Source organism: Narcine bancroftii, chromosome 13 (genome assembly GCF_036971445.1).
Source record: "Narcine bancroftii isolate sNarBan1 chromosome 13, sNarBan1.hap1, whole genome shotgun sequence".
NCBI classification, from domain to species: domain Eukaryota; kingdom Metazoa; phylum Chordata; class Chondrichthyes; order Torpediniformes; family Narcinidae; genus Narcine; species Narcine bancroftii.
The window spans coordinates 32,509,317-32,535,116 of record NC_091481.1 but is presented as its reverse complement, the minus strand read 5'-3'; the positions used below and the strand labels follow the sequence as shown (position 1 = coordinate 32,535,116).

At 44.8% G+C, this 25,800-nt stretch overlaps 2 protein-coding genes across 4 annotated transcripts in view; both read left to right on the top strand.

Annotated features, from left to right (window-relative positions):
* The first annotated feature begins 210 nt into the window (after positions 1–210).
* On the top strand, positions 211–13,652 carry strap (serine/threonine kinase receptor associated protein). 3 transcript variants are annotated; one of them, XM_069907552.1, is made up of 10 exons: positions 211–316; positions 1,623–1,791; positions 4,763–4,898; positions 5,112–5,193; positions 5,274–5,346; positions 6,932–7,031; positions 8,760–8,897; positions 10,032–10,168; positions 11,887–12,036; positions 12,219–13,652. In XM_069907552.1, exons 2-10 carry the CDS (start codon positions 1,680–1,682, stop codon positions 12,278–12,280), a joined length of 990 nt encoding a protein of 329 aa, XP_069763653.1. In that variant the 5' UTR covers positions 211–316; positions 1,623–1,679; the 3' UTR covers positions 12,281–13,652. The 3 variants fall into 3 exon arrangements, with proteins under 3 accessions (XP_069763653.1, XP_069763654.1, XP_069763656.1); XM_069907553.1 differs by having other exon boundaries at positions 217–320; XM_069907555.1 differs by lacking the exon at positions 211–316 and having other exon boundaries at positions 1,701–1,802.
* A 2,200-nt stretch (positions 13,653–15,852) lies between these two features.
* The window catches only part of dera (deoxyribose-phosphate aldolase (putative)), a 32,057-nt gene continuing 22,109 nt past the window's right edge, over positions 15,853–25,800 (top strand). Inside the window, exons 1-2 of the mRNA XM_069909352.1 lie at positions 15,853–15,987; positions 23,518–23,615. Of these exons, the coding sequence (XP_069765453.1) occupies positions 15,957–15,987; positions 23,518–23,615 (129 nt within the window). The 5' untranslated portion in view covers positions 15,853–15,956. The remainder of the gene's footprint in view (positions 15,988–23,517; positions 23,616–25,800) is intronic.

The following is a 25,800-nucleotide window of genomic DNA, read 5'->3' as shown; positions in this document are numbered from 1 at the left end:
CAGAAACTGTAAAATTCAATCTTCCTGCCATTGGGTTGTGGACTACCCAGGAGGGTCAATCCTTGTGGAGATTACTGGGGAGAAGCATGAATGCCGGGCTGCGCTGACAATTCGATGACGAGGTGGCAGAACACAGCAGAAAGGCCGAGTGGTCCACTCCCCTGCCTGGAGCAGAACAGACCAAAGGCGCATGCCCAGTTGGCGCACGGGGGCCGGCGTCACGTGACCCCCGACGTCACGTCCGTTGTGGAGCCGGGCCGTGTGCGAGATTTCAGTGGTGGTCGTTGCCTTTCGGCCGGGAATCACCCCCGCGGCGGTAGGTGAGGGCTTGGAGTGGAAGGGGGGCAGATCTCGTGAGGAAGGGCGGAAAAGGGACGGGGGCCGCGGGGTTAAGGGAGGGAGGGAAGAGGGGGATGAGGGGGACATGGGAGAGGGGGACGAGGGAGGGGTGAGGGGGGTCGAGGGAGGGGTGAGGGGGGTCGAGGGAGGGGTGAGGGGGGTCGAGGGAGGGGTGAGGGGGGTCGAGGGAGGGGTGAGGGGGTCGAGGGAGGGGTGAAGGGGGTCGAGGGAGGGGTGAGGGGGGTCGAGGGAGGGGTGAGGGGGACGAGGGAGGGGTGAGGGGGAGGGGAGGGGTGGGGGGACGGGGGAGGGGAGGGGGGGGACGGGGGAGGGGAGGGGGGGGAGGGGAGGGGAGGGGAGGGGGGGGAGGGGGGGGGGAGGGGGGGGGAGGGGGGGGGAGGGGGTCGAGGGGGGGGGGAGGGGGGGGGAGGGGGTCGAGGGGGGGGTGAGGGGGACGGGGGAGGGGGTCGAGGGAGGGGTGAGGGGGACGGGGGAGGGGAGGGGGGGGGACGGGGGAGGGGAGGGGGGGGGACGGGGGAGGGGAGGGGAGGGGGGGGGAGGGGAGGGGAGGGGGAGGGGGGGGGAGGGGGGGGGAGGGGGGAGGGGGGGAGGGAGGGGGGAGGGGGGGGGAGGGGGGAGGGGGGGAGGGAGGGGGGAGGGGGGGAGGGAGGGGGAGGGGGGGGGAGGGGGGAGGGGGGGAGGGGGGAGGGAGGGGGGAGGGGGGGAGGGGGGAGGGAGGGGGGAGGGGGGGAGGGAGGGGGGAGGGGGGGAGGGGGGAGGGAGGGGGGGGGGGGGAGGGGGTCGAGGGGGGGGGGAGGAGGGGGGGGAGGGAGGGGGGGAGGGAGGGGGGGGAGGGGGTCGGGGGAGGGGTGAGGGGGGTCGAGGGAGGGGGGGGGAGGGGGGGGGGAGGGGGGGGGAGGGGGGGGGGGGAGGGGGGGGAGGGGGGGGGAGGGGGGGGGGAGGGGGGGGGAGGGGGGGTTAAGGGTGCGGGGAATAAGGGGGTTAAGGGTGCGGGGAATAAGGGGGGGACCTGGGGGATATGGTAGTGGGGGACGCAGGGGTTAAGGGAAGGGGATAAGGGAGGGGATGCAGGGGCAAGGCAGTATCATACAGTAGGCTACTGTAGAAAGGGAAATGGGGATCTGGGGTTGTGTGAGGTACAGGGAATTGGGTGTGGAGTTGGACATTTGATTCAAGTCTTGCAGTCATTGTTCAAAAGTGTTTAGCCCTGGGGATTTTGGTGGCCAAAGTCTGACCATGAATCCTTCTCTTTCTGCCTTTAGTTTTTTGGGGAGCAAAGCTGAGCCGTGCTGCCTGGTAGCTGTGTCTTGTGACTCGAGATGGCAATGAGACAAACTCCTCTCTCCTGCAGTGGCCACACAAGGCCTGTGGTTGATTTGGCTTTCAGTGGAATCACACCTTACGGCTTCTTTTTAATCAGCGCATGCAAAGGTGTGCTTTGGGTGAGGGTTTTGCTGTTGCTGAGGTAGCAATACATTTTCAAGTCACGTTAATTCATCATGTATTTATTTTGCCTCCCTGGATGTTTGAAGCAAAACTGTGTGTTTTGCTGACTTTCAGGGCAGTTTTCAGAATCAGAATTTATTGTCATGACGTCCAGAAATTTGTTTTGCAACAGCATCAAGGGCAAACATTTTTATAAACCACATTTCAATATCAATAAAATTAGTACAAGAGAAAGAAAAAGACAAAGTTATGCAGTGCCTGTGGTTAATTGTTCATTCAGATAGCAGAAGGAAAGAAGCTGTCCTTGCGCTCATCTTCAGGCTCCTGTCCCACCTTCCTGATGGTAGCAGAGTGAAGAGGGTCCTTGAGGGTAGAGACTGCTTTTTTAAGACACCGCCTCAAGTCGATGTCCTCGATGGAGTGAAGACTGGTGCCTGTGATGTCACAGGCCGAGTTAACAACCCTCTAGTTTTTTCCCTGTTATGAACGTTGGCCCCCCCCCCATTCCCCGTACCAGACAGTGATGCAGCCAGACAGAATGCTATCAATGGTAGACCTGTTTTCAAAAGTCTTTCGTGATGTACCAACTCCTCACAGATCCTCAGATTTGACACCCTGCAATTTGAAATTCTTATCTCTCTCCACTGCTGACCCCTCGATGAGGACTAATTTGTGTCCTGATTTCCTCCTGAAGTCCACAATCCTCTTGATTTTGCTAATGTTGAGTCAAAGGTTGTTGTTGTGACACCACTCAACTGGCTGATATATCTCCCTCCTGTACGCTTCCTCATTGCCATCTGTAATTCTGCTGACAACTGGTGTCATCAGCAAATCTGCAGGTAGCACTTGAATGTTTGCAGTTTTGCGGGACACTGGACAACAGAAAACCACGGGCCGATGAGTGAGGATGACTTCCGACAGTGAATTCTCAATCATCAACATTCTTGGGCAAAATTGCTGGAATGTCACATAAAAGTTGTAAACTATCATTCCCTGAAGTGTAGTGCTATCGACAAGGCATTGTAGGAATGCTCTTCATTTGCTTGATTGAGGACCCCTTAAAAAAAAAGACGCAGCCAACCAGGGTCAAGAATCTTGCTTAATTGGGAGTCCTTCCATTACCCTAAAGGTACCCTCCCTCCAGCACTGGCATCCAGTGGCTGCAGTTTTGGTTATTGATAAAATGAGTCGCAGAAATGCCCTGAAATTTTAGATCCCAAACCTGGGACCTGTGCCAAAAATATAAAAACTATATTCAGCTGGCACCTTGGAAGACTTCTCTGAGGATCTGTCCTGGAGCTTCCATGTTGATGCAATCACGAAGAAGGCTTGCCAGCAGCTATACTTTGTGAGGTGCTTGAGGAGATTCAGTACGTCACCGAAAACTTCTACAGTGTTTCGTGGAGAGCATTCTGACTGGCTGCATCACTGGCTGGTGTGGAGGTGCCAAATCTCAGGGCAAGAATAAACTCTAGAGGGTTGTTAACTCGCCTATGGCATCACAGCCATCAGACTCCATTGAGGACATCTACATGAGGCGGTGTCTTAAAAAAGCAACCTCTATCTTCAAAGACCCCCCACCACCCAGCCCATGACCTTTTCACTCTGCTACCATCAGGGAAAAGGGTACAGGAGCTTAAATATGAACACTCAGTGGCACAGGGACAGCTTCTTCCCCGCTGCCATCAGATTCCTGAATAATTGAACCAAAGTCACTACCTTACTTTTCGTGCACTACTATTTTTATATTATATATATACGTACATGTGTGTATAATATATAAATTTGTAAGATAGTTCATAATATGAATGTTTGCACTGTGTGATGCTGCCACAAAACACTACATTTTGTGATTGTTCGTGACACTAGATTCTGACCAACACCTTCAATTTATCCAAGTCAACCCTTTGAAATTCTGACTTGGAAATGCAATGTTTTTAAAAAAAATTGTCACAATGTAAATTTTGGAGTTCCTGACTGGCAGTATTTGTTGTCATGTCAAGTGCTCCCAAGTGGATGTCATGATTGAGTACCATGACATCTTTCCTGTATTTTGTATTTGCTTCCCTGCAACCACCTGACTATACTTTTGCTTTCACTCCATTCTGAAGATCTACCTGTTTCTTTCTGGCAGTTCTTTCTTGACTCACTTCTGAAATGCCAGTCTGTCGCTTTGTTACTGCAAGACTTGAATATTTTGATGCTCTTGTTACTCTTGCACCTCCCATTGCATGTAAAATGGACCTCAGATCTCTTTCTCCACATCCTGTTTATTTATTTATATTTTCAAATCAACATAAAAGGGAGAGAAATAGTCAATAGAATTGAAGAGATAGAGACAAAAAAAGAAAAGAAGGAAAAGGTTTCATTCGATTCATCAGTCTGTCAAGGGACAAATATTCTGACTTACCTGGAATCCCAGGTGGTTCCTGGGTGCAGGGGGGTGGGGGGCTCCACATCCTGTTTTTCAGACTGCTTGTCTTTTTCAATAGCCCTCATGATTTTGCTTTTTCTCAGTAAAAACAATGCTAGAGAAGCTCAGCCGATAAAGATACAAATCCAACGTTTCAGGCTCGAGTCCTTCATCAAGGTCTGAATGAAGTGTGGGTGGGTGCACACCTGTACTGTGGGGTTTTTTTTAAACTTCAATCGCGGTGTCTGCAAACCTTCATGTTTTACTTTGCTTTTTCTCGTCTCTCCTTTTGCTTTTTGAACATTTCTACCCCCAAATTTCAGTTCTACAAAATTGTTACAACAGGTATCTGGTATTTACTTTCTCCAACTTTGGCAGCGAGAACTTTAGCTATTCTCTTCAAAACAACATTTTTGACCAAGCTTTTAGTCGAGTTCCTTGTTATTTGCAGCTTGCTCTGTTCTTTGTGAAACTGAAGCCACTAACCAAGTAATAGGATGAGTTTTTTGTTAAAATTCATTGGAACGTTTGTTCTCCATTCAGATGGCAAGCCTATGATGCGCCAGGGTGACACAGGGGATTGGATTGGAACGTTTCTAGGTCACAAAGGTGCTGTCTGGGGAGCCACATTAAATAAAGAGGCCAATAGAGCGGCAACTGCAGCAGCCGATTTTTCAGCGTGAGTATTATACTAGGGCAGTGCGAATAACTATTAATGACTTATTTGTCTGTACATGCATTGCAATATAAGGAAACTGAGAGGATATTACTTCAGCCATTTTTAATGTGGTTTACAGATTTGACAAATTAAAGATCGACAATGTGGAAAATTTTGTTTCACTTGTTACTTTTTCTTGCAGTGAATTATTTAGTCTGGTTTTTTTTTCCTCAGCAAAGTGTGGGATGCTGTGACAGGTGATGAAATGATCACTTTGGCCCACAAACATATTGTCAAAACTGTGGACTTTACTCAGGTAATATCTGCTTTTAATTTAGTTGGTATTCTTACCCATGGTTATTTTTAACATAATTAACAAGATTTTTATTTTTGTAGGATAGTAACAACTTGCTTACTGGTGGACAAGATAAAGTTTTGCGCATTTATGATTTGAACAAATCTGAGTCAGGTAAGGCATTGTTGCTGAGGAAAGGATTTCCTGTGGGTAGTGAGAAGTTTTACTTCTAAGAACCCCATTCTGCCATTGTTGAATTCATGAATGTTTGGTGACTGCTGCTGTTATTGGATTACAAAAGGTTAAATTTAGTATCATCATGGTGTTTAAAATGATAACCTGGTCATGTTTTTGAAACTTTAGCTAAAGTTTTGGACCTAGATTTATAGCCAAACTTGCAGCTATTTTTGGGATCACAGTTTTAGGATCAGGCTTTGCACCTTTTCATTTTTGATGGCAAGGAGACCTATATTACTCAAATGGAAAGACTGCAATTCCCCCGACTTCAATGGCTTTCCTCCATGATTAGATCTAGAAAAAAATTAGAAGTCAGCCATTTGACACTAGCTTTAACTTCGGGAAAAAAAACCTGGCAACCATTTCTTCAATATTTTCGTGCGACTCCAACGAACAAACAAGATTGAACTGCTTCCAGTTTGTTTTTCTCTCCAAGTGCGTTGTATTTACTCAGGAAGAATCTCTTTTCTATTTAGAAATTACTTTCAGAATAGATTTTGACCAGTTGTTTTTGTTTTTTTTTGGGGGGGGGGAGGGTTAAAATTTTTTTTCCCATCGGAGTTCAGTTTTTTTGTTTTATGCATTAACTTTATTTCCTTACTCAATGTAACTATCAATTTATGAAAACTTTGAATTAATTTGGAAGTACTTGATGTTTATATTCAAGGACAATGTATATTACTTTTTCTGTATATTATTATTCCATGTTTTTACTTTTTTGTGGAAAATTAATAAAAAGATTAAAAATGACAGGTAATGTCCTTTTCACTAATGAAAGAACAGTGCAAATACAGTACCAGGTTAAGTTGTGTTTTAGAAGCTATTTTTGTGTTCATGGTTAGACTTGGTAAAGTTATACCTGATTAGGAACTTGCAAGTCTTTACAATCACAATGTTTGCAGACTTTCGTGTTTCACTCCTTAAGCAACTGAACTGTGTTTTAATGCTTTTGGTTGGGAAAGTTGTTTAATTGAATATGTTAAATTACTGCTGGTGTGATGGGGAGTCATGAGATGAAAAAAAGATGTCCAAGTTGAATTTGGAAAACTGGAAGCATTTTAAAATTTGGACGGTAACAGGCCATTTCAGTCCATAAGCCTATGCTGTCCAATTACTCCCAATTAAACTACAACCTAGTACGTTTCAAATGTTGGGAGGAAACTGGATCCCTGGAGGAAAGCCACACAGATGCAGGGAGAACATGCAAACTCCTTACAGACAGCGCGGGGTTCGAACCTCAGTTCAAATTGCTGGTGCTGCAACAGCGTTATGCAATGGAAAGAATAATATAGCGTTCGATGCCAGAGGTAAACAAGAAAATCTGTAGATGCTGGGGTCTAGTACAAATACACAAAAGGGCTGGAGAAACTCAGCAGATCACGCAACATCCATAGGAATCAAAAGGTAGTTGACGTTTCAGGCTTGAACCCTTCATGAAAGTCAGTGTCTGAATATTAACTGTGAAGTGTTTGTCATTGCAAATGGTGTTCTAATGAATTATTTTTTCTTCTTCTTCTGACAGAGCCTGTGGAGATCACTGGCCATAGTTCTGGTATCAAGAAAGCACTATGGTGTAATGGGGACAAGCAGATACTTTCGGCAGCTGATGACAAAACTGTAAGGTGAGAAGTTTTAAGTGTGGTCAAGTTTGAAATGGCCTACTCATTTAGATATTTTACAATGTCAAGGGCAATTTAGTGTATGAAATTGAGGGTTTACTCTGATTCAAATTTCCAGGAAATGAGGCCAGAGAATGGACTATTTAAACTGTAAAATTAATATTTCAGTGGTTTTGAGAAAATGTTATATCCTATTTCAAAGTTATTTTGCATTAAATATTTCTAATGAGATGGTAAGGAACAGGAAAATTCCAGCTTCAAAACTGTGTGGTTTGCTCCAAAACTGTGTGGTTTGCTTCATTCAGATATTATCCATCATTATTTTACTGTTATTTTGTCAATCGGTCGCCTGTAGCAAACGAGTTTTCATTGATCTGTATACTTTTACAGCTGTATATGGCTCAATTTCTGCTATCTTCCTGTTTGAGTATTGTCCTTGTGCTTTGAATTTTTCATGTAAATCAGGCTAGATTTCAAAGACCTGGTAAAATAGATTGGAGCAGATTTAGGAGAAATTTGATAATGGATAGGTGTGGATGAAAGCAGTACAAAAAAATGCCTTTAATGCCATAAAGGGGGAGAAGAAGAAAGTTGCAGCAGGCAACCCAAAATACCATTTGGGTCAGCTCCAGTAAAAGTGAGGTAATGGGCCAGTGGTTTGAAGGATACGCTGCAATTATTCTTTCCTCCCTGGAGGAATCTCACTATCCCTACCCTGCCCATTGGAGTTGAGTGGGGATCTTTGACTTGGAACATACAAGTGTGGTATACAAGTTCTAAAACCTAAATATTCCAGGAATACCTGGGAATGTTCACAATATTGTATATATGAAGTATAAAATGTGTGTATTCCCATACCTACTAGTGAAAGATTTGAGAATTGCATTTTTTCTGCTTCAAGCATAGATTCTGTTGAAGTAATAATTTACGGACTAGTTCTTATTGATGTAATGATTTATTATTGTCACATCTACCAAAATATAATGGAAATCTTTAAGTTGCATGCCATTCAAAGGTAGTAAAGAGTTCCCATGGTCCAATGCTATTTTGCAAAAAAACAAGGAAAGAAAATCCCTGTGAGACAGAAAGTAGTTGAGGATCATGCCACATCTTCCAATGTATCTTCCTCTAACTAGCACAAGTAGCTGCTGTTGTTTATTACCTGTGTTCCCACATGTTTTCCAACAGCAAGGGGCCTGTATATCTCCCATATTTGCCCCATATCCGGCTGTGCATTTCTTTCCATGCCTCATAACGAATCCCTGTTGTCTCTGGCCTCGTGGTATGACATCCCTTTGCTTTTGACCTTCCTCAATATGGATAGAGTTGAGTCAACTCCAGCATTGGTCCAGGAAACCGCTAAGGAGAACCTTGCAGCCAGCTCCCCGCCGCACTAACTGAGATGGATAGCTTTCTGAAAAATTGATTAGATCAATGTCACATTCCAATTCTGAAGCTTCTGTTTTGAATCTGATTAATACATTTGGTTCTTCACTCCTATCATAATTAGAACTATTGAATATTCTATAACCATATAACAGTTTACAGTGCCGAAACAGGCCTAACTTGGCAATCTTTGAAAAGGGTGCAACATACAATAATTTTGGCATCTTAATTGCTTTTTTACTCTGCTGGAAAATTGTGGTAACAAGATTCATGAAGTTCTAATGCTTGAATAGAAAATAATGAAATGCAAATTGTAAATCTAATTTGAAACTTTAACTTTTATAGGCTCTGGGACAGGATTAGTATGACTGAAGTGAAGACTCTGAATGTAGCTTCATCTGTAAGCAGTGTAGAATACATACCTGATGGCGAGATACTAGTGTTAACCTATGGAAAAACAATTGCTTTTCACAATGCACTCAGGCAAGTTGAATTATTTCTTGGCAATTGAAGCATACTGTTTTTCATGTGTAAGGTAAAACATCATGAGATGGGAATGTGTAGGGAGTTACCCTGTACAGGGCAGTAACAAGAAGGGGAGGTGTCCTTGTACTCCTGTTAGGTAAAACATCATGAGATGGGAATGTACAGGGCTGTAACAAGATGTGAATGCATCCTTGTACTTACAAGATAAGAGAGACATTGATGGATTGAGAGGCAGGAAGCTAGCAGGGAAAGGATAGCAACAGTTTTAGTCATTGGACAAGTAATGATATGATGATGTTCTAAGCATGTATCCAAGGGTATAAAAAATTACCATTTTGCTGATAACGGCAGAATGCATTCTCCGACTAACATGGTTAGTTGCAAGTGTTACAATCCGGTAATAAAGAACAAAGAACCCTGATTTCGACTCAGTCTGGTGTTTGTCTCACTCATTCATGAACAAAGCAGACCTAACACATGTCTAGTGCAATTAATCAATTTTGAATTGGAGAAATGGCATAGAAGAGGCATTGAGGTCAGCATGGATCAGATATGATCATATTAAATGAGGGATAGGGGCAGACTTGAGGGTCAACTCCTATTTCCTTTTGCTCCTCTATATTGTATGTTTGAACCATCATGAGTTGAAATTTTGTTGCAGTTTAATTCTAAATAGGATTTAACAGTCCATACATTGTTTTTTTTCCTGAGATGAAGAGACTGTAGATGTTTGAATTGGGACAGAAAATGCTGGAAGAACTTAGCTGATCAAGCAGTACTTTTTGGAAACATGGGGTGTAAGTGAATGTTTTGGGTTAAGATCTTGCATTAGATTCTTGATCAGTCCAATTTTTGACACCAAATTGAGAAGTTTCTGCTCTTAGAATATTTTTGGGCCATTATCCCTTTTGGTTATTTCTGATACCCCATTTTCCCTTCTTCCATTATCCTCCCTCCAAATTTCCATTATCCATAAGAGTTGTGGTCTTTCTAGGTGCAAGTTACAAGAGTGAAAACAAGCCAAATTTGGGAATCTAGTTTTCTCCAAATTAAAAATGTTTGGAGAATAACACCTGCATTAGTCCCAAAAATATGGGTGCATTCTGAGGTTTGGTGCTTTTTATTTTCCAGTCTAGAGCTGATCAAATCTTTTGACGCACCAGCTTCAATCAACTCTGCTTCTCTTCACCCTGAGAAAGATGTTTTTGTGGCAGGAGGTGATGACTTCAAATTGTACAAGTTTGACTACAATACAGGCGAGGATTTGGGTAGGTCTTCATTTCTGTTAAATACGTTAGTTAGAAGGGGCTGCAGTTTTGAGGGTCATGTGATTGCTCCAACAGGAACCTGATCAGAAGCCAGAACATCTGTCATTCAAGGTCAAGACCACCCATGCTGAGCATTTGCCTTGTATTTGGCCTTTTAAAAATAAACACCTTGCCACTGACTGATATTATCTGCCCTATTTTGGGCATACTTGGACCAGTGGGGGGGGGGGGGTATAATACGTGGAGCAGCTCGCTGTCTTTTCCCCAAGGAATGAACCCAAGCTCCAGTCCAGGTCACGATTCAGAGCCGATACTGGAGAATCGATATCAAGATGTGTGTCAGTAATGGGTGCACACTAACCAACCATCATTTTACATAACTAATCTAGTCCCATACCTGCACCAAGTCGAGGGGAGGTGGGTACTGTTGTTTCCTCTTCCTCCACATTATATTTACATAAAGCACAGTTTATAATTATTGATTAGTTCCGTCCGATGCGACTATTTCCCTCACATCACTTAAGGAACAGTTCAACAAGACACAGATGCTTGTAGCAAAAGTCTTTATTTGCCAACAAGGGAAAATCGCCACAGTGAATCAGACTCTCTCACATAAGGGACATAAAACAATAGCATTCGGGGGAAAGGTTAGGGTCTCATGCACTGTCAAAATGGGGCTACCACAAATTGGAGGAACAACAGCTACTCTCTAACTAGATGACATTAATATCAACTTCTCTAGTTGCTGTTGGATCCCTCCCCTATCTCTCTCCCTATATCTCTGTCTACTCCCCCAGATGCCCACCCCTTCCCTCTTCATTCAGAGAGCTACCTCCCTCCCTGTATCACTTCTCAGCTTTTTGTCTTCTGCTCTCCTGCCAACATCCATCTATGACCTCTTGCCTCTGGCCCTATGCTCCTGAGCCTTCCTCTCCTCACCCCTGCCCCCACTCTTTTTTTATTCAGGCACTTTCCATTTTGCTACTTATACCTTGAAACGTTGGTTATCCTTTGCTTCCTATGGATGCTGATGACCTGCTGTGTTTTTCAAGCATATCTGTGTGTTGCGCTACAATTGCAGCATCTCTGGACTTTTCTGTTTAACGCGTCTCAGTGACTACTGTGTCTGGTAGGCAGAATTGTTTTCAAAGCTTCCACTTTAGTAATTCCTTTAAATTTTCTATTTGTGTATGCTTTTTGAAAGTCGTTGAGGTCCACTTAGTAAGAACATATCCCAGTAAGTGCTGTGAATTGGGAGACTCGACAGTGGCTCGACAGTGACTCAGTCAGTGGCAAGGGAATAAATTAAATAGCTTTTTTGTTTGCATCTTTACATTGGAAATCTTGTGTTTCTGCTCATTTGGAAGCTTCGTGGTTTTGCTGTTCATGGATGTTGTTTTAGATGTAAAAAAAAAACATGCTAGCATTCTGGGACTATTTTGTTCCTTCTCTGAGGAAAAGAAGCATTACTCTGCTTCTAATTCCAATTCTCTAGCTGCAGTAGTGCACTTCACTTGTGGATTTTAATTTTATCTTGTGCTTGATGATAACAGCTTCGCACCAAACAAGTATTAAAGTTCCAATTACTGCAATGTTCATAATGACCTGAAAATAAAAACTCTGTGCTTCTGATAGTTGGATACATTAGTTATTAAGTAGGTTGGCTACTATTTCTTTGTCATCATTCTAAGATAAACATTTCTTTTCTTTAAAATCAGAGTCCTATAAAGGTCATTTTGGTCCAGTTCACTGTGTAAGGTTCAGCCCCGATGGAGAGCTGTACGCCAGTGGTTCTGAAGATGGAACCCTTCGTCTCTGGCAGACTACTGTTGGAAAAACCTATGGATTATGGAAATGTGTACTTCCCGGTAGGTACATATTGGTGTTTAGGTGCATATTTTTTAAACTGCATCTTGCATCTGTCACCTTGTGACATTGAATCACTTAATTTTCTAAATTTTGGGTACAATTCGAGAAATCGGCTGAAATACTTGGATTTAATTTGTCATTGAATTGCATATATTTCACACCTGTGTCTTTTGAATTACAGAGGAGCTTGGGTCTGAAAATTCTGATTCTGTCTATGGCACTCCTCCAGAAGTAAAAGCTTGAACTATCAACTTGGGAGCAGGATGTGGAGAAATTTGTGAATTGAAAACCAGAGGGACATGCTTTCCATTATATATGGTTATGTCAAATGCAGACAGCGAAATGGAATTATATCAAATAATTCACTCTGAAGACGTCTAGTTAACTGTATAAAAGATGAGCACCTGGTGTCTGCGAGTAAAGTTGTAGACCTGTGCATATTCAGTGCAGCTGCTTTGCATCTTGGTGTTTAATTGAATCTGCTCAATGATATCTGTACATAAGTATCAACAAATTTCTGTTCACAAAGTGCAGAGGTTTTAGTGGTAATATGGATTCAAATGTTTTCCTTTATGTTTATTCATAAAAGTTCAGAGCTAAATTTTGATTTACAGTTAAACTGGTTCAGTTTTTCATTCATTTTAAGTTATCTGCAATTTGTCACCATTTGCAACAATTTGCATAAATGATATCTGCAGCAATGTTGAACTGGCCCTTGCAGGTTATCAAGCAAAGCATCCTTAACATTGCTGTACTCCTGAAAACTTTGACCTTGTCATAGTTTGATATCTGCAACTAAAAAAAATGGTGTTCTGATGTATAATGATTTGGAAATAGTCTGCTTTGACTTCTCAAAGTGGGACAGTAATTAATTACAGTAATTGCATGGGGATGGCTGGTGAATCCAACCTCATCTGACCTTTTGTGTCCAACATTACATATTTGGTTCCTAATGGTCAAGTCGTTGAAAATGTATTTCTAGAATGGTTGGCTGCACACCTATCATTTTTTCCCTAAGCCTGAACTGGCTTTGGAGTATTGAGATGTGTTCGAGGGTTTTATAATGATAGTTACAGTGAATTTAAATCATGTGCATCTTTATCAGATCTTTACATGTAATCTTGAGTTTCACCCAGTTTTTTTTTTGCTGTAAATCTGTCATGGTATAAAGGTTGGTGGTCCCTGAGAAGCTTATTCATAAAAGTTCAGAGCTAAATTTTGATTTACAGTTAAACTGGTTCAATTTGTCATTCATTTCAAGTTATCTGCAATTTGTCACCATTTGGAACAATTTGCATAAATGATATCTGGAGCAATGTTGAAGGCCTTGTTCAAGGCATTCTTCAGAACACTGATTTTTGTTGTTATAAAATTCTTAAAATATGTTGATAAATTGGTGGGTCAAGATCTGAATTTTACTTTTAAAGTTACAGCCTATAGTCATTGTTTCAACATGAATAGCAAACCAGATTCACAAACCATTAACTTTTTCGATTGTAAAGATTGCTGCATACATTGGTTTATTGTCTATACAAGTTGGTAATTATTATCATATGTTTGCCAATGAAGCTTTAAATTTTAAACAAGCCTTCCAGTGGGAAAAGGCTCAAATACAGCTTTAGTCATGGGACTCATTAATTTTTCACACCCCCTCTCCATTCTCTATTCATCTTTTGGAAGTCAAATTGAATTTTTGTTTTAGTTTGGGCTAGCCATTCTCAATGAGGGCCGCTAGCGACCACAACACTTTTAAGTAAAAGCCTTTTATTTTCTCTTCACCTGGTGTACCATAATTTTTAAAAAATATTTTTATGTCGTTGGTCAGAAAGGGTGATTGAAATGGGTGGCCATGGAAGAAACCAAAACTTTACTGCTTCACAGGGACAAGGACCCCTAAATTTAGTGCTATCCTAAGGAGGACATAACTGGAAGAAAGAGGTTGAGAGTGTCTGCTTTGGGCAACCTTGTTTTGAGTGAATTCCATAGAATAAAAATCACGAATGTGAGGTGGCATGGGATTGTACCATACAATGCAAGAAAATTAGAGAGATTGCAGTTTAAGAAATATAATTTTGCATGTTTTATCTTAAATTGATAAAGCTTTTTCAATATTTTTATTAACTTTGAAATTGTGGATATGTTAAAATTCAAAAGGATACTTTGCACTTGTGGAACTTCATCCAAGGTATTCCACAGTTTAATCAAACAGATTCTATGGTATTGATATTTTACTTAAAAAAAAAGGAAAATCTACACCCATTACCAAGAAAGAAGCTGTTTAGCTATAAAAAAAACAAAAGGAAGACAATTCTTATCAGTGATAAATCATCTTTTTAGTCAATTCTTCTACCATAACAAATCAAAGTTTATAAAAGTAATTTAAAAAGGGTCTCCACAGTGTTTGAAAAATTACATTCAAATTGGAAATTAAGTATCTAATTTAAAAAAAAGTTTAAACATGACATGACCTTGCATAGCCATTTTGCGTGATCTTGTGGGGTAATGTTCCTCCATCTGAGGACCTCAATCGGTCTCAGCATCCATAGGAGGTAATGATATAATACTGACGTTTCATGCCTGAGCCCTTCTTCAAGGAATAAGAAAAGAGGAAGGTGTCAAACTGAAGAATTGATTTTTCTGGAAGGGAAAAAAGGGCAGGGTTAAATGGGAGAATTCAAATGTTAATGCCACCTGGTTGGAGAGTGCTCACAGAAGATGGTGTTATTCTTCCACTTGGCAGGTGGTCTGAGTCTGGCAGTGCATGAGTCCATGGGCAGACATGTCAGCAAGGGAATGGAAATAGGTGGTCACAGGGAGAACCATGCGATTGTGGTAGAGTGAGATGCTCAGATAAACTCAGAAAAAAAAGCCATCTTCCAGTCTCTAATGTAGAGGATACCACTACAATGGGAGCACTGGATTATTCCTGTGGATTCAGAAGTGAAATGTTTAACTTGGGGGGGGGGGGGAGGGAGGGGAGGGGAGGGCTGTTTGGGGCCCCGAATGATGGTGATGGCAGAGATGTGGGTGCAAGTAGAACACCTCCTGCGGTCACAAGGGTGGGGAGGGAGAAAGTGGATGGATACCTGGACATGGAGGCTGGTGGGGATAGAGAGGGCCAGGGCAGATGTGCAGGTATTAGACGATAAACAAGTGAGAGTTGGATAGGAGACGCGTTGTAATGTAGATGGAACTATTATTAGAACGAGAAATCCATCGATTAGGGGAACTTAAAATCAGATGGATCACTTTGCAAATAAGGAAAACATTGAAAGTCTGCAGACACTGTGATTGTAGTAAAAACAGAGGAAATCAACTGGTCTTTTAGGAGACAAATTGCAGACGTTTCTTCAAGGAATAAGCAGAATGAGTGAAAAACAATACAGACAATGCTGGCTGGGGAAGGAGTCTTGACCATCAAGGGGTGTTAATTGGATACGATAGCAAATAAATCACGTCCAAGAGGGATTTGAGGAGCATGTTGGCTGGGGTGGTGATATATGGGCTGCATTACAAACACCTTCCCTCGAGCCAAACTGAACTGGTGGAGGAACATAGCGCTTGGAGCTGCAGCATCTCGGAGGCAGACAGAGGGATGACTGACTGGTGTTCTGCAGGGTGGTAGAGGGGAAGAGGACAACGGGGTGCTGTGATTGGCTGTGCCGGGGGCCGTCCTCGGGAGCTCCCGTGATTGGACTGTGCCGGGAAGGGGCAGCCCAGCTGCTCTTCTGCGATTGGGTGTGTGTACGTTCGGGGGTGGGCTGCTGTGATTGGTCGCTCCTCAGGTCAATTGTCGCGTTAGCCGCGCCAGAGGGAATTTTGTGTGTGTGTGTGTGGGGGAGGGTTTGCAGTGATTGGGTCTTTTGCCCCGAGGTGGCCGGCAGTGACGAGAGGGAGGTGGCGATTCGGGTCGAGCATCATGGCAGCAAGAAATGCCGGCGTTCCACTGGGTAAGAAGCCGGTTAGAGTGGGCATGGGGAGGGGGGCGTCTGCAGGCCGGGGAAAGGAGGGAGGGAGGGGGGCGTCTGCAGGCCGGGGAAAGGAGGAAGGGGGGTGACTGCAGGCCGGGGAAAGGAAGGAGGGAGGGAGGGAGGGAGGGGGGGGCGTCTGCAGGCCGGGGAAGGGAGGGAGGGGGGGGGGGCGTCTGCAGGCCGGGGAAGAGGGAGGGAGGGGGGGCGTCTGCAGGCCGGGGAAGGGAGGGAGGGGGGGGCGTCTGCAGGCCGGGGAAGGGAGGGAGGGGGGGCGTCTGCAGGCCGGGGAAGGGAGGGAGGGAGGGAGGGAAGGGGGCGACTGCAGGACGGGGAAAGGAGGGAGGGAGGGGGGCGTCTGCAGGCCGGGGGAAAGGAAGGAGGGAGGGGGGCGCCTGCAGGCCGGGGGAAAGGAGGGGGGCGCCTGCAGGCCGGGGGAAAGGAGGGGGGCGCCTGCAGGCCGGGGGAAAGGAGGGGGGCGCCTGCAGGCCGGGGGAAAGGAGGGGGGCGCCTGCAGGCCGGGGGAAAGGAGGGGGGCGCCTGCAGGCCGGGGGAAAGGAGGGGGGCGCCTGCAGGCCGGGGGAAAGGAGGGAGGGAGGCGTCAGTAGGCCGGGGGAAAGGAGGGGGGCGTCTGCAGGCCGGGGGGGGAGGGGGACGTCTGCAGGCCGGGGGAAAGGAGGGAGGGGGGCGACTGCAGGACGGGGAAAGGAGGGAGGGAGGGGGGCGTCTGCAGGCCGGGGGAAAGGAGGGAGGGAGGCGTCTGTAGGCCGGGGGAAAGGAGGGAGGGAGGCGTCTGTAGGCCGGGGGAAAGGAGGGAGGGAGGCGTCTGTAGGCCGGGGGAAAGGAGGGAGGGGGCGTCTGTTTGCCGGGGGAAAGGAGGGAGGGGGGCGTCTGCAGGCCAGGAGAAAGGAGGGAGGCGTCTGCAGGCCGGGGGAAGGGGGGGGAGGGGGACGTCTGCAGGCTGGGGGAAAGGAAGGAGGGAGGGAGGGGGGAGGGCGTCTGCAGGCCGGCCCCAAGTTGGAGTCCATGCAAAAAGGAGGCGCGGGCCCACAGTGAGAGAGGCTGGACTTGGTGAAGGTCCGGGCTAAAAGAGGAGGGGAGTGTGCAGTCGCCGGGGTGGCAGGGCAATGCACGAAAGTGCTGGAGCAACCCGCGCAGAGGAAGCCAAGGGGGGGCGGGGGGGGGGGGGGAAGAGAGAATAATGGTCAACGTGTTAGGACGAGAGGAAATAAAGGGCTGTAGCCAAGTTACGAGAGAGCAGCAAAATAATTGTCAATAAACAGGGAGGCCCGCGGGGGTTGCAGTGCAATTCAACCAAAGTGCTGGAGGCTCTCAGCAGGCCACACGGCATCTCCAGGAAGCAATGATAAAGGGAGTGGGAGTGGAGTGGAGTGGAGGAGGGGGGGGGGGGGTGGTGGCGGGGAAATAGTTGTCACTGTGTTTGGTCAGAACCCTTCATGGAGACTGGGTGATGAGGTGATCCAGCCTCAACTTGTTTTTCTCCCATTGGTACTGCTGGGTCAGCTGAATTCTTCCAGGGTTTAATGAGTTGTTGAAGTTGTACTCATTCATGTCTATTGAACTCGTCTTGTGCAAGTAATGCAAAGCTTTTGCAGTATCCGAGGGATATTGAAATGCTGAGACTTTGTGTTTAGGAGGCTGGCCCAGTTGAGCTTCTTGATTAATATCAAGATGTTGATCGTAATATCTTTAGATGTTCAAGTGCGTCACTTGTGTGGTGCAGAACTGATGCAGGTTGATTAATGTGCCTTCCTACTTTGTGAAAGAATGCTGTGAGGGTTGGAAATACTTTTAAGAGAAGCGATGGGCCTCATGCAACCCTCTCTGAGCTCGTAAACTTCCACTAGCCTGGAGTTCTCCCGATCACGTGACTTACAAAGCCAATACCTGGGAAAAATATAACTGAAGTTATAAAGACAGGATACAAGCAGACTCACTCACTGGAGGTCCAGCTGTTTGATATCAGGGCACCCTGTGTTAACTGAGTTTGCAAGTCTTGCAGAACGAATAAAGTGGTACTCTTAATAATGTGGTCCTGAAATTTTTTCTCAGATTGAAAAGCAAACTTTAATACAAGGAGAGGTGGTTAAACTTTCTCTTGTTGAAGAATTGTGGCACCCTTGTTCTTAATCAGCCCAATCCTAAATAAACTCTAGTTCTTGCTTCATGAAACCATGGACCATTGTATTTGGTGAGAAGCTGCCAATCGTGCAATCGTCGGCTAACTTCACTGCTTATGACCTGATGAAAGGAAGGTCACTTATTAATTGGCTGAAGACTTTGGGAGTAGATCACTGCCCTGAGGAGTTCCTGCATGGGTGTTCTCGGGCTGAAATGACTGACTTCTGACGATGACAACCACCTTCCTTCGTGCAATTATTATTTGAGGCCCGTTGACTTCAGTTTTACCACTGATGTCAAGGGCTGTCACTTTCATCTTCAATTTGGCTCTTTGGTCCCTATTTGAAGCCAAATGTCCTGGTGGAATCTAGATTAGACATTGGTAACACTGCTTAATTGCATTGTTGATGATGGCCACCATCACTTATCTTTTAATGAGGAGGAGAATTGGCAATAATTAGCTAGTTTTCATTTCTCCACCTTGTGAGCATGATGTTTGGATTTGCCCTCAATGTCAAGTGCATTGGCAGTGTTGTAAATGAACTGCAACAACTTAGTTAAAGGAACAGCTGGCTCTGATTAGTAATATTGGGGATTTTTTAGCTGGCCCCATTATCTTCGTGACATCCAACGCTCACTGTTTCCTGACATCACAAGGAGTTAATCAAATTGGCTAGAGCCTGCTTTATGTGATGGTGGGGATCCTGAAAGAAAGCTGGATCAACTATTTGGAATTTCTGACTGAATGTTGGTAGGAATTCTCCAGCTGTTTTCCCCCTCTTTTTAAGCATTCGAGCTGGACCCATCATCAGAGAGGTTGGGAATGTTGGAGTCATCAGAGCTTAAAGTCAGTCCATTGCCTGAGAGTTCTTAGCTTATATATGTTGTATGCTACATTTGCTACATACGGTAAAATCACCATTATCCTGTATTCAATCAACTGGAAACTGAAACATTGAGGAAATGAATAGTAAAATGCAATAAATAAGTAAAGTTTGAAGTAAAAGTTTAAAATTGTAAAAGTAAATGTTCTTCAAAGCAACACCCTAACCATTGGGAGCAAACATTCAGCCAGTGGTGCCTTGCCAGCAACTGCTGTTTGAATAAAGTTGTGATTGCATAAAATGGCGGCGTACAGGATGAAGAGATGACTGGTGTTGTTCACTGTGGGGGCAACTCTCCCAAAACGTTTCCCAATCCCTGCCTGGTACGTCTTCATTGGTATATTATGAAGCTTTTAACTGTAAATTTGGGGAAGGGGTGTTAGTTATGAAGGCGGCACAGTCTTAAGTGTAGTGGCTCATGCAATGATGTTGCGGTGCTGGCAAACGGGGTTTGAATTTAAAGGAAGGAGCACTGAGAGCCTGATGAGGACACTGGCGCGCTGAGGGGGAAGGGGCGCGCTGAGGGGGAAGGGGCGCGCTGAGGGGGAAGGGGCGCGCTGAGGGGGAAGGGGCGCGCTGAGGGGGAAGGGGCGCGCTGAGGGGGAAGGGGCGCGCTGAGGGGGAAGGGGCGCGCTGAGGGGGAAGGGGCGCGCTGAGGGGGAAGGGGCGCGCTGAGGGGGAAGGGGCGCGCTGAGGGGGAAGGGGCGCGCTGAGGGGGAAGGGGCGCGCTGAGGGGGAAGGGGCGCGCTGAGGGGGAAGGGGCGCGCTGAGGGGGAAGGGGCGCGCTGAGGGGGAAGGGGCGCGCTGAGGGGGAAGGGGCGCGCTGAGGGGGAAGGGGCGCGCTGAGGGGGAAGGGGCGCGCTGAGGGGGAAGGGGCGCGCTGAGGGGGAAGGGGCGCGCTGAGGGGGAAGGGGCGCGCTGAGGGGGAAGGGGCGCGCTGAGGGGGAAGGGGCGCGCTGAGGGGGAAGGGGCGCGCTGAGGGGGAAGGGGCGCGCTGAGGGGGAAGGGGCGCGCTGAGGGGGAAGGGGCGCGCTGAGGGGGAAGGGGCGCGCTGAGGGGGAAGGGGCGCGCTGAGGGGGAAGGGGCGCGCTGAGGGGGAAGGGGCGCGCTGAGGGGGAAGGGGCGCGCTGAGGGGGAAGGGGCGCGCTGAGGGGGAAGGGGCGCGCTGAGGGGGAAGGGGCGCGCTGAGGGGGAAGGGGCGCGCTGAGGGGGAAGGGGCGCGCTGAGGGGGAAGGGGCGCGCTGAGGGGGAAGGGGCGCGCTGAGGGGGAAGGGGCGCGCTGAGGGGGAAGGGGCGCGCTGAGGGGGAAGGGGCGCGCTGAGGGGGAAGGGGCGCGCTGAGGGGGAAGGGGCGCGCTGAGGGGGAAGGGGCGCGCTGAGGGGGAAGGGGCGCGCTGAGGGGGAAGGGGCGCGCTGAGGGGGAAGGGGCGCGCTGAGGGGGAAGGGGCGCGCTGAGGGGGAAGGGGCGCGCTGAGGGGGAAGGGGCGCGCTGAGGGGGAAGGGGCGCGCTGAGGGGGAAGGGGCGCGCTGAGGGGGAAGGGTTCCCAAATTCTGTGAACGCAGTCTGTGTCAAAAGATCAGAACGGGAATAAGTCCCTCATTCCCGCTCCGAAATTTTACCTGAGACACCCCTAGATGTTATTGTGGACTGCCTGCTGTCTAAACTGAACTGCTGTTTTCGGAAAAATAACGTTATTTATGTTTTTTAAAAAAATATATAATTGGAAAGTTTTTTTTTACTCATAGTTGTGGGTGCCTTGAATTCCTTGGCAAGGATGATGGTGGAGGTTGAAACATTTGGGACATTTTAGAGAGGCACATGGATGGAAGAAAAATAGAAGCTTATGAGGGTTTAGTATTTGTTTTTTTAAAGGAATATATGGTTCAGCGCAGCATTGAGGGCTGAAGGACCAGTTGTACAATGCTGTATTGTTAAATGTTCAGAGATCTTGTTGATCATATTACTGGACTGGTAAACCAAAGGTTTGGAATTATGATTTGAAGGGAAGTAAGCAAATCTTGTGGCTGAGAGAATCAACTTCAGTTAATTAATTTTAATAAGTACAAAAAATCTCAAACATGATAACCCTGAAGTTACTGAAATAAAAACCTTGCGTGTACAGTGGTGCAGCAGGTTGCTCCAGTGACCCAGCTTCAATCCTGTCCATTATTCCTGAGCAAACATCCCAAGCTTGATCATTACTGCATAGTATTTTGTAGCTTGTCCTGCACAGATTGGTTGCTGTGAAAGTCTGTAGATGTAGAAAATACATAAAAGTAGTCAAGCACTTTTGTGTTTACAGATTAGTTTCTTTCTGCAATAGTGTCTACATTAATCAATATTTGAGACATCTTAAAAGTGACTTGAGTGTTTTTTTTCTGAAATATAAATGGAAATTCTGCCTGAGAGTTGATGTTGATGAGCATTGTGCGTCATATTAAATCTCCTTGTTTAGTCTGTACGTTTAGTGGATGCCAAATATAATTATGGTTATCAAAGAGCATTTGAGATTTCTTTGTTGGTGATGGTATAGAATAATTACTCCCCAACAACAAAACAGACCATTGGACTGTTGGGCTTATAAATTAAGTATATTCGAAGCAAATTTTGAGAGATTCTATTGCTAACTGGTGAAATTTAGGTCGCAAAAGATTTGTGGATCAGTTGTTAAATTTTTTGAAGTGGTTCGAATGATATTTGCAATTGTATATATCTGCAAATTGGACCATAACAAGCAGCCATCTGCAGCAGAGATAACTGAGAATTAAAAATAAAAGGCAAATAAATCTTTGTGGCAAGCTTTTGGGAAGTTGGCAATAAAAGTTGTTGGCATGGTATAAGTGTCCAGCATGTTTGAGACCACATACATTTTTAATGGTGTATGTAAACTAAAATCTGTAAAAGTTTGAAGCTTAATTTGAAATTTAACATCTGATCAAAACCTAGTTTGGCAAGGAGAAAGGTATTTATGGCCCTTCTCTCATTTGTTTCGATTTAATGACATTTTAAACTGAAGCTTGTTCTGGTCTATAAACGAACTTTAACTAAAGTACACCATTTGTGCAGTGGTTCCTTACTGAGAAAAGGTTTGTGTTTCACCATGATTGAATAAAAGGTCCTGTAATTTTGGGCAACTAGTGAATTGACATAAGACTTGAGTCTTTGTTTTGATGCAAGCTTAACAAAGTGGAATTTTGAATTTGGTATGAGCATGGAAGGGAAAAAGAAGATTTATTTCTAAGTTCTGTGGTGAGTTTATAGACTGAAATTAATTGCATTGTTTGAGGTTGTTATTTTTAACAAGGAACCAATATTAGTGCCATAAAATGAAACCTGAACATCTTGTGGAATCTCCCTCCTGTGTGCATTAGTAGTATTGCAACAACTGTGTTTCAAACAGTGTTGCTCAATACCGAGAAATATTGTTTAAATCATGGAAGGAACACTCCACTTCTCAGTCAACCCAACTGTCTGGCCCTCACACCAACTTTGTGGAAGGATGAGATTTCCATATTTGGCTCATCCCAATCCACTAAACTGAAGTGGGAGCAAATCATCCTTTTATTACCTCAAAGCTGCCTAAGAATTGGTATGAAGTGGAAGATTTTTTTGCACCGATGTATTGTGTGTAAATGCCAGTACAGCAAAGCCCCTGGTATACGGCATCTACGGTTAATGTGGATGCTGGAAATGTGAATCGTCTGGTTGCCTGAGACTCACTCTTACAATGCCTAATTAATACACCTGCATTAAAAATAAACCGTTTAAAAGACAAAAGTACAAAATATGAAGTAATTTTGTGGGGGGAAAAAAAATCACGTGTAAAGTTCACTTTATTCAGGTGTTTCCCATAACAAAATTTAAATGAGAACCTTGGGTGCTATAATAGCATTGCACTAACAGTGTCTCTGTCATACTTAATCCCACCCCATTTTAACTGATAAAGCCTTGCTAATATAATTAATGTTATTACTAATAAGAGTCTTACTAGGCAGGGATAGGGAGATGCTTTGGGAGAATTGCCCAAGTGGCATTGGCAAGTTCTTCATCCTGGGTGCTGCCATTTTATTCAAACACAAATTTATTCAAAGAGCTGCTGTGGGCAGGGCTTGACCAAAGTGCTCCACTGGCTGAATGTTTTCCTCCATCTTCACCAAAGGGTTGTGTATTGCTTTGGAGAACATTTACAATTTAAAACTTTTATTTATTCTTTATCATTCTTATTTATTTGTTTGTTTGTTTCTTCTTTTTTTTGGCTGGTTGCTTGAATTCCAGATAACTATATTGTGACATTTAGGCACATTGTTCAGGTTTTTGGTAAGTGAATCATTCGGCCAGTATCTAAAATGGAAGAACAGTTTTCATGTTGATATGCTTGTGAAAATGTTCAACACTTTTAAAGATTACATCAATAAAACCCTGTTGATTTTGCATTGTTTTATGGGCTTGTGAAGGACAAGTTTTTATCTTCTAACTGCCTTTTCAGATTTGGGCTGGATCTCCAGAATTCGGGTGAATCAACCTGCTGTTCTGAGGTGTGCCGATCATCTTCAGACACGGAGGTGTTTGTCTAAGGAATGGCAGGTATGTATTTAAGTAGGCTTTTATCCATGATGGTTTTGTTGGTGATGTTGAAACTCAGAGTTAGAGCTATGTGGATGTGAAATTTGCTATGAAATGGAAGACAAATTTAATGGGAAGTTGTTGATCTCCACATTGGAGGGAAGAAACTTAGTCCAGCAAAAGACTTTCCTAACGTTGGTGTGTTTGGTAACTTAATGATCTCTATATTTGATACGAGAATCGAATGTTGCAGTCTGAAGATGGAACTTTGCTAAGCAATGTCACAGGCAAGTAGTTTATGGATGGACGATTGAAATCAACTGAAACACACAAAATGAAGTTTAATGTAGAAATCTGTTAAATATGCATTTTGGTGGTGGTGTTAACTACAAGAGGTGCTGTCACGAAAGCATCTTTCTCAGGACTTTTATTCTGACAACTAGTGAAAACCAGAAAGCAAGCTGGGCTTTTGAGTCACAAACCAAATTAATGTGGAAATCTATCACCATTCCTTCATTATAATTGAGACCCAAACTTAAAAAAAACCCTTAACTAACAACATAATTCTTTATTTTTAAAAAGAAAAGACTAGTTTGAAAGCAAGGATGTTGTGCTGAACCGTTATTTATGGCTAGTTAGATTATTTTCCAGCCAATAATTTTTGGGAAGTATGTCAAAACCTTGGAGAGGGTGCAGAGGAGATTTTGAACACTTAAAACTAATATTTGAAGAAGATTGAGAAATTGGAATTATCCTCCTTGGAACAGTCAAGGTGAAAGGATAGTTCTCAGTGAAGAAATGCAGAGAAACCCTCCACTGAGAATGGTTTTCAGAAGAAACTGTTTTATAGACCAAGAGTACTATATATCCAGCAACCTGATGATCTGGCCTTCAACACACCTGTAGGAGTGGTAAATGCATATGCATGGTGACTTTTTTAAAAAAAAGAGGTAATTGGAGATATTTCCAGGGCTAACATAGGGTGGGTAGAATAGGAAATTGTTCAGTCAAAGAATTGCTACAGATATCTATTCAATAACTATAGAATGAAGATGTTTGTGCATTTATGTAGAAATTTCAGTTGAAATTTTTATCTTTTTTTTTCTTGCACAATTTTGCTAATTGTTTCAGAAGATGATAGGTGAGGATATGTGTGGACCCTTCCTTGAGCACACTCTTCTAATAACTTTAGTGAACAGACCTGTGGAAGATGTTTCAAATTTATTTTTGATTTACAGTATCCAGTGTTTGCTACCATTGTATACATTGGCCATCTTTGGTCATTTTATGCAGTGTTGAAAAGATGGATCAAATGGATTGAATGACTGAGAGCTAGCATTTAATCCTTTAGTTGCTTTTGAGAATACTTGATTACCAACTACATTGTAGTTCGAGAATTAAAATGCTCTGTGTTACAAGCTGTAAAGGCTTGTTTTAGCCTATAATAGGATATTTACACATCCTTTCAACATCTAATAGTTTGAATGAGAATTGGACTGGCACCATAAAAATGTGCTCTTACTATTCAAAACAGAAGCCTATTTCAGTGATGCTGTAATAATCTTGGTCAGAGAGGACTAAAAAACACATTGGACCTGGAATGCAGCAAGCAGGACTATTGTCTTTCTTTCTTTGGCTTGGCTTCGCGGACGAAGACTTATGGAGGGGTAAATGTTCACGTCAGCTGCAGGCTCGTTTGTGGCTGACAAGTCCGATGTGGGACAGGCAGACACGGTTGCAGGGGAAAATTAGTTGGTTGGGTTGGGTGTTGGGTTTTTCCTCCTTTGTCTTTTGACAGTGAGGTGGGCTCTGCAGTCTTCTTCAAAGGAGGTTGCTGCCCGCCGAACTGTGAGGCGCCAAGATGCACGGTTTGAGGCGATATCAGCCCACTGGCGGTGATCAATGGGGCAGGCACCAAGAGATTTCTTTAGGCAGTCCTTGTACCTCTTCTTTGGTGCACCTCTGACACGATGGCCAGTGGAGAGCTCGCATATAACACAATCTTGGGAAGGCGATGGTCCTCCATTCTGGAGACGTGACCTACCCAGCGCAGTTGGATCTTCAACAGCGTGGATTCGATGCTGTCGGCCTCTGCCATGTCGAGTACTTCGATGTTAGGGATTAAGTTGCTCCAATGAATGTTGAGGATGGAGCGGAGACAACGCTGGTGGAAGCGTTCTAGGAGCCGTAGGTGATGCCGGTAGAG

Coding starts and splice junctions, on each gene's coding strand:
- strap (XM_069907552.1), top strand. CDS start 1,680: ATGGCAATGAGACAAACTCCTCTCTCCTGCAGTGGCCACACAAGGCCT. Junction 1,792..4,762: donor TTTAATCAGCGCATGCAAAG/GTGTGCTTTGGG, acceptor TTCTCCATTCAG/ATGGCAAGCCTATGATGCGC. Junction 5,194..5,273: donor AAACTGTGGACTTTACTCAG/GTAATATCTGCT, acceptor TTATTTTTGTAG/GATAGTAACAACTTGCTTAC.